The sequence below is a fragment of the Caloenas nicobarica genome, chromosome 5 (assembly GCF_036013445.1).
Source record: "Caloenas nicobarica isolate bCalNic1 chromosome 5, bCalNic1.hap1, whole genome shotgun sequence".
NCBI lineage: Eukaryota > Metazoa > Chordata > Aves > Columbiformes > Columbidae > Caloenas > Caloenas nicobarica.
This window is the reverse complement of record NC_088249.1, coordinates 12795720-12811817: the sequence shown is the minus strand read 5'-3', so window position 1 is coordinate 12811817 and position 16098 is coordinate 12795720. Positions and strand designations below refer to the sequence as shown.

The 16098-nt window shown below is 47.9% G+C and overlaps 1 protein-coding gene across 1 annotated transcript; it reads left to right on the top strand.

Moving 5' to 3' along the window:
- Positions 1 to 4439: 4439 nt before the first annotated feature.
- Positions 4440 to 12216, top strand: LOC135989671 (extracellular tyrosine-protein kinase PKDCC-like). The gene is made up of 7 exons (XM_065636671.1): positions 4440 to 4954; positions 5146 to 5268; positions 7380 to 7651; positions 8800 to 8879; positions 8974 to 9078; positions 10508 to 10684; positions 12113 to 12216. The coding sequence occupies exons 1-7, from the start codon at positions 4451 to 4453 to the stop codon at positions 12214 to 12216; spliced, it is 1365 nt and encodes a 454-aa protein (XP_065492743.1). The 5' UTR covers positions 4440 to 4450.
- Positions 12217 to 16098: the final 3882 nt, after the last annotated feature.

Genomic DNA, 16098 nt, shown 5'->3' with positions numbered 1-16098 from the left:
GGTCTGGCAGGGCCATTGTGCCTCCTCTCTGTTTTGCTCCGAATTACAACATCTTGTGTTCTCCTGGACTTAGGGACAAAGGAAGCACTTTTAGAGGAGGAATAGCATTTCCTCACTGAGGCAGTGTGTCTGCTTTTCTTCACTCCTTCAGTGATTATCAGCGACAAGGGAGGCACCAGTGGGGTGGAAGAACTGCCCACACTGGAACACTACAATCCTGACAGCATCTCAGTAGGATTATTTTAAAGTTTCTCCATCTTCCTGCCCATGCCAATGTTTTGGTCTGCTCTGCAGGACACTTGATGACATTATTTGTAATTAATCACTACCTGTCTGCTTTGTGATAAGGTTCGGAGGCTGCACCCAGGTGACACTGAAGCTGAAGTGGGGCCCTTTGCTTTGTTTCACTCCCTGCGAGCTCAGTTTCTTGCTGTAGACTCACAGCCCCTCAGCTCCAGGTACTACGAGTCAGGGAGGCTCAGCACATGGAAAATAAAATAGCATAAAGAGATGTAAGCTAGCAAGCTCAGAAAACTTTCTACAATGCCTTCCCTTCTCACATAAGACCTCTGTGCGAAATGTTTGGTGGCAAGCCCTGCCCTGCTCCCCGTGCCCACATGTGCCCAGGCACAGGTCCACGTAAGACAGTGAGTATTTTTTTCCATCTCTGAACCAGTAGTGATGGGTATTCAACAAGACGGAAAGTACTAACTTGGGTATTTCCCCTTCAAGCCCTGAAGAGTCTCCTGGCCTTGTCCTGCTCCACTGTCACAGCAGGCTCTGGAGTGGACGTGGTCAAAGCTATCTGGTTCCCACTGCACTGAGCAGCTAGACTTCTCCCTGATGGGAGTTTGCTCTCTCTACATTTGGCACTTCTTTGCTCCCTCCCAGAACCTACAACACACTAGCTCTGCTCTGAACTTACGCAATGGTTTTGTACCCTCAGAACAAACCATCTTTAGATCCTCCTTCTGTTTCAGCCAGCACAGGCTCCCAGAGCTCCTGGGAGTGAGACAGTGCTCAGGAGCAGGACCTTCTCAAGGATTGGTGCTGTTTTCCCTTCTCTCTTCAAAACACTTAAGTTACATCTATATTAACAAAGGAATCATAGACTCATAGAATACCAGGTTGGAAGGGACCTCAAGGAAACATGCCCCAGACCTTTCCCTGGCACTGAGGTGGACTGGTGCAGAACAGCCATGTCTATTGAGCTCTCTTACCCTTCAAAATGTGGTGGTCATGTGCAACCTGCATATGAAGAATGGTCTCTGGCACATCTTGACTCCCAGATCATATCAGGAATTGTCAGCAGAGTGCTAGTGGCCAGGGGCTGCTCTAGGAACATACCTGACACTTCAACTTTTTCAGTCTGTACTAGTTTGAAGACTGTCTGTGTTTAGACCCAGTCTGTACTGGTAGGCTAACCCTGCTAGCAGGCTATTTTGTTCTAACACTGAACTTCTGCCCCTCATCCTTTCCTTTCGCTCCATGCCCTCCTTCCCGCAGTGATGCTGTTTTCCATGTATCTCCTCTCCTTCTCCGTGGAAACATGACACACTGACACCTCATGCTCCACCTGTCCTTCTCCTTTTTGATCCATCTACAGGATTTGCTTCCTAGCTATAGTGCCCCCACACTGAGGTCCAGCTGAGGGTCTTGGACTCTGCCAGTGTCCTTACTGGACTGGTGTAGGAGAAATTGTTCCTTCAGTACAGACTTACTGTAAAAACAATGAGCAACTGCTTCCTTCTTTTCAAAGGACTTTATTTCATTAGCTTTGCTCTCACTCCACTTCCTCAGCAGATTACAGCACTGCAAGCTACAAGCAGACACTGGAGCATCTCCAGTGCCTGGAGAACCAGCAGCACCCAGTAAAGATTACACTGGATCCACCTTGAAGATCCTACCAGGGGATCCTGAAGCCAAGCACTGGGAAAGACTCCAGCTCTGTGGGGTCTTTTGAGCTCTTCTGGTAAGGGCAGATCCTTGTCTCATTCACCTTCACCTTCCAACTCTTCCCTTCTTTCATTTGCACAGATCCTCAAGGAATTAAAGGACACTCAAATGACCACGTACTCCTCTGCTACACCCTTGCAGCAGCACATTGCTGTGTTTACTGTTCAAGGTGTCAGCTCTGTTGGGAGACGCCACCACTTGTCCCATTGTCTGCAAGAAGCCTTGTGCAGCAGAGCAATGATCTTGGCAGGAATCCTTAAGTGCTACTAGAAAGCAAATAAATAATCAATCATTATTATTTTTATTTATCTGTGAGTCTTCTCTAATAGGTTTTGATATTATTATGGTGCTGACGACAGGCTGAAATTAGATAATACTACACTCAGCTGGCATCCATTCCCTTGGAAACACAGGTAAAAATGTATTTAATAGCTCTCCAGTGACAATGAATATTCATTGATATGACACAGATGTATACTTGATTTGAAAATAAGGACAGTAATTAAAGAGCTATTAAGGTTAAAAAGCAACAAAGGAAATTCAGCTACTGAAAGAGCTGTTCTGGGATCAGCCCTAAACTGTACGTGCATGGATAAGCACAGGCTGCCTGAGATTTTCTACATTATTTTATGTGTTGGTGCATGGTGGGCTCTAACTTCCCTCCCAAACTCGGTCATCTGGAAATGTCCTGATGAATTCAGAGTTCATTTTTCCTGCGGTCTTACAGAGCAGCTGTACTCCACTGTGGCGCTGCCGCTCATACCCTGCCTCACATGCTGGTCCAGTGGTATTGAACCAGCAAGATGTGGAGGGGAAACTTTCTGCAGGCTTTTGCAAAGGAAACTATTTATAATTTATCACTTATATTCATTATTTCTATCAAAACAGTCTTGGGGATCACCGGTTGTGATAGCTGCTCTGCTGTTCTCTCTGAAAATCTCCATTGCACAGGTTGTGGTATTAAAGTCCAGTTTCTCAAAGAGGTTTCACAAAGGTTCCTTTGCAGGGGTGGCCTGAGAAAGCGGCCTGAACAGTGTATGCTCTGTGTTGGGAGCAAGTCAGGAGAGAGGCAGTGGCACTGCTGTGCATGGAGGGAGGCAAGGAGGAGCAGACGTGTCCAAGAGCAGCGGCAGCACTGCAGGACCAAGTGGTCGCACTGCTTGCTCATGGCCCGGACAAACCCTGTGTACTCTCACCCACTGTGTCCTGCCAGGCTCCTCCTGGTGCAGGCAGAAACTGCAGGTGCTCAGCAGAGCTGGGTCCTTCAGGGACGGGGCAGTAGTTGGGAAATAGCAGCTGCCCTGGGGAGCAGAGGAAAAGTGAAACACGCATCCTGCAAACCCAGGTGTGCTCTCAGGAGGTTACCGCACCGCGCGGTGCATCGCCGTGCTGCCTTCCTAGGGAGGGTCTCTCAGGCTAGTTAGGCCACCAAAGAAATTATGGCAGAAACTGAAGCAAACCAGACAGAGAGGCAGAGCGTTATTTTAACTTCTAACTCAGCAGCGTAACAGTAAATAAAAAGGTGAATTAACCCATTGGGTTGGTGGTTTAGGCCACTCAGTGTGGAAAGTTAACAGCATATTGCCTAAACTGGAAGCAGATAAAGCACATCTGTCTGGGCCCTAGGCTAACCTGACTTTCTGCACAGCAGTGCCTGGTGCAGACGTGTATAAAACAGGTGACAGAGCCCAGGCAGGTGCCCCGTCCCGCTTCCCCACAGCCATCTCGGCAACGCTTTCGTCACCTGCACAGGTACCTGTGGCACGGGAGGCGGCCTTCAGCTGGCTGTGTGTCACCAAGCTGATCGATTTTCCACATGTAAATGATAAAGTGGCGTTTTGTGCATGGATTGGCTGGTTTAGATGAAGGAAGGTTTTGGGGTGTGATTTCCTTGTCTTTTTTTTTGGTAACAATTACAATTCCACGCTTTAGCCAGCGTAGTGCTGTTTCAATCTCACAGGGTTTATCCTTCCAGCAGGAGTGACTGCTGGTGTTTGCTTTTCTTAAAACCTAACCTGAGACCTTTCAAAGACACGGGAACGTGCTACCTCAGTTCTTGCTAATTCTAATGCGGTTTACATCCCTCGGCTGCATTCTGCGGTAACTTTAGCAAGACTGACGAAATTCACGCCCGTGAAATCAGCGTGTTTTGCTGAAACAGCCTCCGTCGGAAGGGTGGGGCAGGCGTCTGCGGGGTTGTACCGCTCACTCCCGGCAGCTCCGATTCCCACTCCGGGCCACCTCTCCTAAAACCCCTTCTGCTCCGCCACCACGGGGACCTCCCCTCCCCGGGCGGTCGGTGCCGCCGCTGCTTCGTGCGCCCCCCCGAACCCCCTCGGGCAGCGGCTGCCCCGCAGCGCCAGGCTGGCGGGGGTGGGGGCGCCGGGGGAGGCCGCCCGCCCGACACGCCCCTCGGCGCCGCTCGCCTTCCCCACCGCCGCGCATCGCGGGCGGCAGAGCGGCCGGAGCTCGCTGCGGGGCGGCCGCGCTCCGCATGGCGGCGGTGGCGGTGCGGGCGCGGCGGGGCGCCCGGCTGAGCGCGGCGGCGCTGCTGGGCGCGATGCTGCTGGGCGCGGCGCTGCTGGCGCTGACGGCCGGCCGCGGCGGCGGCGGCGGTGGCAGCGAGGGGCGGCCGGGCTCCCCGCCGCCGCTGCCGCCGGGCTTGCGGGAGGAGCTGCGGCAGAGGCGGCGCGACCTGCGGCGCCTGGCGGCGGCGGCGGGCGGGCAGGTCGCAGCGGCGGGCGGGCTGGGCTGCGGCGACCTGAGCCTGGCGACGGGTGTCAGCGTGCTGGGCTGGGGCTTCACCAAGGTGGTGGCGCGGGCGGCGCTGGCGGGCGGCGGCGCCGTCGCCCTCAAGTCGGTGCACGGGGCGGGCCGGGAGGTGCGGCAGTGCCTGCAGCGCTACGGGGCGCCGGCCGGCTGCCGCCGCCTGGCCGCCTACAAGCTGCTGAAGGAGGTGACACTGCTGCAGCGCCTGCAGCATCCCGGCATCGTCCAGGTACGGCGGGGCGCGCCGGAGCGGGGGGATGCGGGATGTGATCCGTCGGTACGGAAATTTTTCGAGGGGAGGGGCGGGATGCGGCTCGGTGCCGAGTCGGTCCGCCCTTGTTGTCCCCGCTCCCGGACGTCCCGGACCTGCTGGCACTGGCAGCAGCATCTCTCTGACAATCGCTCCTTCCCTCCCGGCAGCTGCACGGTCAGTGCTACGATGATAGCGGAGATCCTGAAATACGGGTCACCGCTATGATGGAGCTGGGATCCCCCCTGGAGATGATTCAGCTTCTGCAGACCCCCTGGGAGGAGAGATTTAAAGTAAGAAAACAAAACAAAGGGGAGTTTTATCAGCTGCTTTTAGACCGCAGACTGGGTAAATGCGAAGATCCCATGGTGACTGCTGGGGCAAACGGGATTGTCATGCTGACACTGTTTGCTTCTGTAGATTTGTCCTTAAATCGTTTTGCTTTCACTCCTGTTAAATCACATTAAAATAGCCCTAGTCTGGCATTTCACAGTTATATTCCTTCTCTGTGGAGAGATGTTAAAAGAACTACATCTGGGAGGAAATGGCTACAAAACCTTGCTGAGGGCTAGGGTGGTGTTTAATACATAGTATTACATTATATTGCTAGTTTTCGTTCTGTATTGTTCCACTGCACAGAGGGGCTTTAGTAGCAAGGCCCCTCAACAGGCCGGGTCTGAGCGGGGAAAGCCACCTTGCTGCACTCCAAGTCCGTTGTTTTCTGTGTATTACCTATTGTAGGCAGCAAACTGAGCAGCCTGTCTCTCATCATGTGTTTGTATGATGTTTCTGATCTTAGCCCTTTGGGTATTACTGTAGTACAAACACTACTAAATTGCTTTCCTCCTGCTGTAGGTGCTACAATTACAGCCCTGTTAGTGAGATCTGCCTTGTCTCCTAAGCATCCTGCATAGGGACTCAAGCTCCCCAGGATATAAATGACTTATGACATGGCACTTATTTTGTTTATAGCTTGTATTATAGTTTGCCTCAAGGTCTCAGTTGGGGCTTCACTACTACTTGTTTGGCTCTCAAGAGGAAAGAGAGCATTAAGTACAAACATGGGTACCTTAATGTCCATAAGAAATGCTTCGGGTGAAATAAAAATGCAACAGAAGTCCCAAAATAAAATCCCTGCCTGCATGTGGTCCTTAATGTTGAAGAGGAGCCTTGCCATCCACGCCAGAGGGGGAGTGTGGCAACCATGCTCACTCAGCCGTGGGACGTGAAGCTGTGATTCTTATGATTGCTTCACTTGTCAAGTTAAAATAGCGTCAGAGATTCCAGAGTAATTTCTTTTGGCCCGTGGGGTTGCACTTTTGCTTACAAACTATTTCATACTGGCTTCTACATAGCTTTCCCAGCACCTTATCTTCTCAAATGTGCCAAAGTCTCTAGAGATCTGGAAACCCATGATGCTGGATTAGCTGGTGGTGAGGTCTGGTATGGTGGCATTAAGATTTTCATAATCTTTTGACTGATGAAGCTACTAATACAGAACTTAGACTGGCACTGTCTGGTTCTGTTTCTTAATTAGGACATCTAAACAGATGGGATTCCCCTCTGATGAGCCACATCAGATACCAGCCATTCTGTGAGCTGTTCCAAATGACCAACCCTCTTGCCTGTCCAGATCGCTATCGGAGGCAGTGAGGGGTGGCGCGGGTCTGCCTGGCACACCTAGCTGAAGATAAAGTTCGTCCGATGCCGGGGTCCTGATACTGAATGAAAACTGCTGCAAAAAGCTACTTGAACAAAGTGCTGGTGCAGTATAAATGCTCTCCTCTAGCTCTGATTTGTTCAAAAACGTTTACCGAGCTTTCTGCTGGATCAGGTATTGTCTGACCTTTCCCTGCTGCCAGAAAGTTGATATAAAAGCAAAAAAGCTGGCAATAAATACATCGCATGCTTTGGCAAATTCTTCAGAAGCACGATTGTGTGCCCAAATTCATACTACTGAGTGATGTAGCAAGGCATGAATCTGGTCTTAATGACCATGGAGCCTCAGTCTGTATGGAACAGCATGGGGGAAGGGAGGAGAATGTATTAATTCTATGCCAGAGTGGGAAAAATTCCTTCTGATTTCAGCTAGCAAACCAATATAGCTCCTGAAACATGAAGGCTGCTATTGTTTTCCTCGTAGCTTTCTCCTCTAGTTCCTCTAACTGCAAATGTCTCTCTTTGTATATGAACATTTTTTAAAAATGTTGCTAAACTACTTACCAGTAAAATCCTGTGGCAATGTTGATAATAAATTTTGTAGCATACATATAATTACCTTTTAACTACTATATGCTCTTTTTTTTTTGCCTTTAATTTCATTGAATGCCGTCCCCTTTGTTCTACTTCCAATTTAATAGCTGTTTTTCATCTGTTTTTTTCCATGCATATTCATCTCTCTCAGATTTGCCTGAGTCTTGTGAAACTGCTGTTTTACTTGGCACATTCCCCCCTGGGTTCAATAGTCCTCTTGGATTTCCAGCCGAGGCAGTTTGTTATGGTGGATGGAAACCTAAAAGTGACAGACATGGATGATGCCAGCACTGAGGAACTGTCATGCAAGGAAGATAATGACTGCACACTTGACTTCCCTACAAAAAGCTTTCCTCTGAAATGCTCCGCCATTGGGAAATGTGAAGGAATAAATGAAAAGAAGAATCTTTTTAATGCGTATCGGTATGTCCAGCAAGATGGGAGGAAAATCTGGGGTGACTGAGCTCACATTCTGCCATGTAGCATCTAGCATCTTGTGTTTCTTCCATGCAGTGATTCCCCCTCACCTTTGTCATAGGGTAGTTAAGGATTGCTTGGAAGCCGGTTCATTTTCCGTATAAGGCAGGAAAAGAACGTTGTCATTGTCTGATGAGAATGCAGGCATCTTTCTTCTGCTGCTCTCTTTCCCCAACGCCCTCTAGAAACTTGCCCCAAAGGTTGCACCTGTAAATTTAGTGTTTGCCAAACAAGTCCTGGCACTTGACATCCGCGGGCTGTATTTGCTGAAGGCAGTGGCAGCATGGGCTACCTGCCAAAGCCCGCCAGCTTCAAAGTCTCGTTGCTGGGAACAGGCTGGCAAACTCTTGCCTTGAACTCAGAGTCTCTCTACAGGGATGATGGACACCTGTGGAAGAGCTATGGAACAGGTCATGGGCAATGCACTGAGGCTGCTGCAGCACTTTGTGTAGGGCACCAGCTCAAAGCACAATGACTTCCACTCACTGGTGATGCTTGGCAGGTCAAGGACTGTGGGAAGCCTTGGCAGTTGGGTATTTACACAGAAGGACTTAATAAGGGAGCCTGAATTTGCAGGATTCAGTGTTAAAGGGCAGATCCCTGTATAGATTATTGTAGCCCTGCAGTAACACACTTGTCTCTTGCAGAACAGGAGTTTTCCAGAAGTTTCAGGGAGTGAGTCGGGGAGTGTCCAGCCTTTCCAGGGATAATAAGAATGCCAAACCTTTTCAGGGCAAGGGAAAGGTCTTGCATGAGTCTTCTTTTATACAGATCTCTCTTTGATGGGAAACACATTGCTTAGTGCACAAAAATGGCCCCAAGGAATGAAGGAAAGCTCTGTTGTGTGAACCTTTGCAAAGCGGATTTCATGCGGCACTTGGCAGCATGCTGTGCTGCAAGGACCAGAGTTTCAGCCCAGTTCACAGGAACGGTCTGTGAGATGCCAACAAAGTGCTCAAACATAACTTAATATATTATCAAAGAAGACTGACTAGTTGCATACGGATAATCGAGTCGCAGGAAAATGTAGACAACGTAATCACGAGGGAAATTAAGCTACTGTTTTCTAATCAGTCTGTGGGATTTTTTTGCAGGTATTTTTTCACCTATCTTTTGCCACACTCTGCACCAGCGGCTTTGCGGCCCTTTTTGAGCGATATTCTGAATGCAACAGGTACCAGCTAATATTCATAAACTTCTTTATTAGAAATCTCTAAACAGTATTTAATGGAGTTACTCATCTTGGTCATCTCTTTCTTTAAATGTAGGTGATTTACGATATGGAATAAATGAAACCCTGGAAGCCTTTGAAAAGGTTTTACATCTGTACAAGTCTGGGCTCTATCTGCAAAAAAGACCTCTTCATTTAAAAGGTACATGATTTTGAATGCTTTAGGTAACATAACTAATGAGGGAGCGAAGCTTTTGGTAACTGGTCAAATTCTGATCTCCCATACATTCAAACAGTGTTTAGTCACTAGGAAAAGCACCAAAAGTATCTTTTTTTGAGCAGCCTTTTGTTGTTTCTTCATGGTAGCTATGCATGATTGCATTGTTTTGCAAAGTAAATGCAGTGCAGACAATCTGGCCTACATATGGACACATGTTTGCATTGCTTCTAAATACTCATAATGTGCAACTAGACCAAAGCAGTAAACTCAGTTTCTCATGTCCCTCTTCAGGGTCATCTTATCCTCTGGACCAATAGGTCAGTTTTCCAGGCTGATATTGAAACTTCTCATTTCACTTGTTGGCTTCTGACTGCTGAGCATAGGTTGTGGCCACGACACCGAGATGAGTGTGGCAGAGTAGCCAGGCCCCTGGTACCCTCTAAATTTCTTTTTTTCTGAAGGTCATCCTGTTGGACTTGTGGACGGATAAATGAGCCTTTATGAGGTGCATTCCTCTGAAAAGGACCCATTCAGAGGTAGAGATGAGGCTAATCAAGAAGGCGGCTTCAAAAGTCCTGTGGTTACTGTGGCTTGCATTTTCCTGAGCATTCCCATGAGATGGTGGAGTGGTGGTGGTGCATGCATAAGGAAATCTCTTTATGTGTGGAAGAACTGGAATTTGCACAGTTATGAGAAAAGATGTTCAGTAATTTGCACCAGCAGCTTTAACAGCAATTACTAGTATTTTTCAATGATGCCTACCCGTTGGCTTAGCAACTGGCCAAAATGATCACCATCCTAGAGGTGTGGGAAGGTGGAGTGAGACTCCTAGTAGTCAGTGAACAACAGCCTGAACATCACTTGCTGAGGTTTGTCAGGTCTCTTGTGTCCTGCTGGAGCAGGATCTGGCCTTCCTTTCCCCTACTGGGGTTCCTAAGTCTCCTGTACTTGCGGGTGGCACCATGATGGGTGGGTCAGCGCACCCCTGTGAAGCTTGGTGCTGGGCCTGTGATGACCTGGTTCTGCTGTTAGGAGTGAGGTGTAGGAGAGGCCGTTGTGAGGTTGGCTTCTCCAGAGCCCTGCTAGAAAGGTGGGTCCACGCAGCAGCCTCCTGCGGTCACCCACCCCTGTGGTCACTCCCCTGTCCCTTCACCTTTGAGAGCTCTGTCCCCTCTGTTACATCCATGGAAGAATTGCTGTGCCATGCTCCATAGCAGAACCAAAAGTCAGGATTTCGGTTTCTTTTAACTTTGCAGCTCCACATACTCCATCTAAGCAGGTCAGTTCAATCTATCACTATCGTGTTTCCTTTATGAGTTTCCACAGAAATGCAAAATACCAAGTGTATATTGAAACCAGCCTCTGAAACTGCCTTGGAGAGTTTCCCTAAATACCTTGCTTCTGTTCCCAGACTTCATCTCCCTAAAGGGCTTTCGAACAGTGGAAGGAGAAGACTACAAGTGCTGGCCGTCCTACAGCCACCTGGGATGCCTGCTGTCTGTTCACAGCGCCGAGGAAGCCGCTGGAATTTGTAACTCCCAGTCGCAGTGCCAAAGCTTTATTGTCACCCAGCGGAGGACGTGGACAGGTGAGCTTGGGCTGATGGGACAGATGCTGCCACGTGGTGCCCCTGCTTCCTCGGTCGGGCGTGAGGATGATGCTGCTGCCCTCCTCCATAGTGCCTTGAGTTTATGGGTGCATATTAAAGGCTGCCGTCCTTATTCTCAAGATCAAATGGCTGCCGCGGTGGGCATCCAAGGATCCCCTGAGTATTTGTAAGGAGATGCAAAAGGAATTATGTTCTCCTTCTGCAGATTCTTTTCTCTACAAATTTTGCAGAGGACTGCTAGGTGCTGTTAAATAGTTACTTATTTCATGTAGAGATGGCTTCACTTTGGTGTTAGGCTAAACAATTCCTGTGGTAGACATAGTTTGCAAAAAGCTGTGGGGTTTTTAGAGATGAAAGAAGCTATGTAAAAGAAGGTGGTTACTATTGTTATAATTTAAAAAAATCATAGCTTACAAGTTGTTATCCCCTTTATCAAAACTAAAGCCCCAAACAAATGGATTTCCAAAATGTCCCTGTAATTATCTCTTTATAGCCTCTTACAGTTAGCATGTTTTCAGAATTATTATAAATTATCTCATTTAGCTGACACTTCAATCATGGGCTAAATTGTTACTTAGAAAGTGAAACACTAAATGAGGTAAATGAGTGTTTTCACTCACAATGGTGCTGAAGAATCGCATCTTGTTGGCTCACATGACATTTATAAAAAAACCAAACCAAACAACCAAACTACCAAAAATGTAGCTTTCTGTGGCTTCGTGTGCAGTTGGCATGTGGCTAACAAGTGACATAAGAGCACTTACACTGATGCGACATAAATCTCTTGGAGCCGGTTTCACACCAGCAGTGGGTTGTGTGAGTTGTGCCTGACACGCCACATCTGGGCTCCTCGTGGGGCAGCTGTTGGCTGCTGTGCTCGGTGCCCGGCTGGAAGGAACCTGCTTAGCACAGCGGTGGGGATGCAGAAGCAGCAGCGCGTGGGACAGCACCTGGCTCGGCTGCTGGTCCCTGCCATCCCACACCCTGCCCACCATCTGTTAATGGTTCCCTTCCTGACATCTTTCTTCCTCTCGTTTTTGCAGCGCATCTTTGCAGCCAAAGATGCTGAAAGTGTGTGGCTGAAATGCAGAGTGCCTGACTTTGCTGTTTGGGTTAATGAGAGCTGTGGGAACATACTGGTCCCTCTTAGGGCAACTCTTTAAAGCAAAGCAAGACGTAAAAGCCTCTGGGGCCCAATTGTCCATTCCTTTTGCACACTCGGTGAGCTTCTGAAGTTTGCTGGGAGTGTCAAACTAGAGTTTACTGGGAGTGTGAAACACATCTACGGCAGGGTGGAGTGACCCTCAGTTGAGCAAGCAGTGGGTTCCCATGTCTGTTGCAATAAATAGCATAGGTCAAGGTTAACCTATCTTCTCTATTAAACTTGCATTTTTATTTCCTTTCCAGGACGCCCACTCGCCTTGTTTCAGAGTAGCCTGACTGATTTAATACCGGATGCTAACGCTGTAGTCTATATTAAACGATCGGCTTCCTCGGGGGAAAGACTTTAAAGACAATGAGATCACATAATATGATCCTGGGAGGAACAAACCACTGGAGAGAATTTCGTCTGCTGAAAAGAATGACATATTTTGTTTTGCTTTGGGATGGGATCTGCCTGCCAGCTCAGAAGGAGTCAAATGCTGCTGCCTCCTTGATCAAAGCTCAGATTTCTTATTGCAGCCACGCTAACTTCTTTATCTGTTGCCACATTGCTGTTCTGCATAAACGCTCCTAGTTTTAGTCGAATGTTGCTAGACTGTGCAATACCTAGCCTTGCTGCTTCGGTAACCAGCTTGGCAGACAAGAAATAGAAATAGCTGCAAAGGATCCAGCTTGGATAGGCTCAGTAAGTTTGGTCACCTCCAAAAACATATGGATTAATGCACCTTGGAGAAGGCAATGGCTCCTTCTGCAGCTGCCAACCAGGATTTCTTACCTTTGCAAATGTAAAGGACTTTGCAAATGTAAAGGACTGGATTTCAGCGATGGGTCGAGGTTGCAGGGTTGGGATACATAACCAGAGGTTGATGATGGGGATGGTCTTCTGAGGAGGGTCCTGATTCGGTTCCTTCCAGGGCAAGGGAAGGAGGCAATGTATAGATCAATTCTGGAACCAGATGTCTGGTTGTTTGGATGCAGGATTTGGGTTTGACCCTATGTGATTTGTAACGCCAGCTCCCATATATCAACCTTGAAGGTTTTTCTCTGTTACTTTCCATGAAAGAGCGAGACATTCAAATTATTTATGTATAAGGCATTACTCTGTATGATAAAGAATGACTATGTTTATTCTACGTATGCTGTGAAGAGTTTTTCTCTTTAATTGTCTGAGCCTTTACTGCAACCAAATGAACAAATGCAAGTGTTCCTCACCTTCAGCTCACCTAGCATCATCACCCGTTCCTGAGGACAACCGGAGAGTGGCCTCAGCAGTGTATGAGTGCGCCCAAGCCCCTTGGACACTTAGATCTTGGGGGATGCCCTGTGGTTGCACTTGCAGGCTCACCGGTGTAGAGGGGACAGTCTGGTCCCAAGAGCCTCCTGCATCTGTCCTTCACTAGAAACGTTGCCTTGGAAAATAGGTGAGGGTTATAAGGCTATAAGAGATGGCAACATAATACAGCACTCCTGGGAGTGCCTGGAAGCAGGCTCTTCTTCTGCAGCATGGTCAGGGAAAGCCCAACTCACCGCTGACCTCGTGCCCCACAAGCAAAGGTTCTGAACTGTGCAGGAGAGCCAGGCTGCAGCCTCTGTGCCCTGCTGTGTTGAGTTTTCCTCTTAGCCCACGCTGCTGGGTGGAAATGATGGACATTGCCATTGACTCCTTGTAGCCTACCATGGTGTGGCTGTTTCCGTGTGGGCCCCTGTAGCTGCCAGGGTACCCCTGACTAAAGATGCCTGAGCTCTTGCCTGGGGTTGTGCTGTGTTTTTCATGATCTGATCCTGTTTCTTAATGCAGGTGCTCACCTTTTGGCTCATTAGTACTCGATTAACCCACAGCGATGCCATTGTATGGGAGCTTTCTCATGCGCTATAACCCCTGCTGCTTACACTGAGGCTCAGGGACTCTGATAGTGATACCAATTAATGAGAATTCCTAGTTAGCACAACAAGAAGGCTCTTCCTAGTAGTGGCCACATTGCTACAGGCTTTGTGAAGGCAAGGCTTTTTAAATGGACAGCCACAGACCTCTCTCTCCATTACAGTGGGTCCTGTGGAAGTTGAAGGAAAGGTCTTCCCAGGGGTCTGCTATTGTTTTACATCGACCCCACTGAGCAGGGCTTCAGGCATCTGCTGTGTGATGCTTTACATTAGCAAGAGGTAATAAGAGTTTATTCCGTATCTCTCAGCCTCCTAAGATACGAATCAGAAGTACGTTCCCCGGAGCAAGAGCAAGCCCTGGGTCATTTCAGATAGGAAGAAACAGAGAGAGAATGCAAAAGTTGAAGTGATTCAAGTTTGTTTTAGAAAGACCTTTCCATCTTAAAAACCTCTCCTGGTAAAAAAACGTTGTCTATTTTAGTCATGTGATGCTCCTCACATGTTGCAGATTTTTCCATCAGGTTTTCATGTATGATTGCCTGCCAGGCAGTTGGGTCCAGCCCCTTGGCAGATGGTGCAGGGTATGGTAGTGTCACTTGGATAAATGTAGGTTCCAGCATCAAACCTGCAGTTAGAGCCTGGGAGCAGAGCGTCTATCATCCTGCCTTGGTTTTGAGCACACAGTGCTTAACAAATACTAATAATGAAAAAAAATAAAGAAGACAGGCTTCAAAGAATCTCAATGCTCTGTCTGCTGTTGCCACGGTGAGTGGTTTTGTAGGACACTTAGAGCACTCCCTGCATTGTTAGAGCCTGGACCCCCATGAGCACACTCATCACACTAGCACAGATAAATAGCCAGAGCACAGGCATACATTTATGTCCAATTCTGTTCATGTGCTAGAGACTCAGAAGATGCTGGTAAAAGTGTTTGCACCAAGTCTTCTCGTACTGCCATGCAGCTCCCTGTGGCATGTAACACCTGATGGGCATGCTGGCTTCAATCTGATTTGGAGTGCCATCCCACTGCAGCCCAGTGGTGCCCAGCAGATGATGGCTGAGGGAAAACGTTTTATCACCCCACTGCATCTAGAGCTGTAGTTTGACATGTGTTTGAGGAAACATAGCTGCTAGAAAAAGAAGTTCCCACCCTGTGTTTTCCCAGCTTCTTGCTGTTACCTGTCGCCTGCTAAGAAACCCTTTCCAATGGCCATGCCAGTTTAGAAGCACGCACGATGAATTCTCTGTGAGCCTGCAGTGCGCAGCTGGTGACCTCTGAGCTTTGGGCCAGGTCTGTGCGGAGCACCCAGGCTGCTCACAACATGAAGGGAGGCTATGGGAGCAGGCGTCTCCTCTACAGCTTTGGGGCCCAGCTGGCTGTTTTGTTGTGCACTATCTTTATGTTCCATCTCACTCAGTCTTTATTCATTCTGTCCTTTTATTAAACTCTAACTGCCTCCAGCCAACTTTAGACTTTCAATGCCAGGGAAAATTTCAGTGCACACCTAAAAACTGTATTTCAGTAACTACAGTGTGTACAAAACTCAGACATAAACATTGGTTGCCCTTAAAACTCCCAGTTGTTGGAGTCGATTTGTCTCTGCTATCGCTGATCAGTATTTCAGCCACCATTGTGGGATATGTAACAGAGCAAAGTGCTGGGAAGGAAACAGCAGGGGATCAATTGCAATGGGAACCACGTGTGCTGGAGGAATAGTATTTACCTAAATGTGTCTATCACATCTTCCCAAAGGATGCTGCCATTACGAGATAATGGATATGAAAATGTTGCCTCCATAGAGAAAAGTTAGGAATATCATTTTTTTAAACATGAAGTTTAATATTCTTAATTAATTTGGTATTGTAATAACAGAGATAAAGCTACATCCATGAAGGATAATATCGTGTACTCCAAAGATATAAACCACAGTTTAATAAATAGCAACAGATGCCACATGATTCATGTTCAGTATGTTTGTGCAGGGGTTTACATGACTGGTGACTTCATGAAGGACTGAGGAGTGGAGGAAGGAGGACAGAGCCCAATAAAGAAAAAGCATCTCCTGGTACATCAGACAGGATTCAAATAGCAATGAAAGTCATAGCTGTATTCTTACATGACATCTTTTGCAAACTTTGGTGATGTTCTAAGCAGCATTCAAATAGATGAACTTTCAAACTGGTTTGGATCATTTGATAAAAACAGGAATTTATCACAGGCAGCTCTAGGCCCAGATTACACATGTGGGTTAACATTAATTTCTGTAAGGTCTCCTATAAATTCATGTACCAAGCACTGATCTTCATAGATAGAAGTCAAGGCACTTTGGTCATACTGGGATGAAGGA

Bases quoted from the DNA above. Each gene is read 5' to 3' on its own strand.
- LOC135989671 (XM_065636671.1), top strand. From the start codon at position 4,451: ATGGCGGCGGTGGCGGTGCGGGCGCGGCGGGGCGCCCGGCTGAGCGCG. The intron at 5,269-7,379 runs GTAAGAAAACAA...CATCTCTCTCAG, and splicing joins CCTGGGAGGAGAGATTTAAA to ATTTGCCTGAGTCTTGTGAA. The intron at 9,079-10,507 runs GTACATGATTTT...TTCTGTTCCCAG, and splicing joins AAGACCTCTTCATTTAAAAG to ACTTCATCTCCCTAAAGGGC.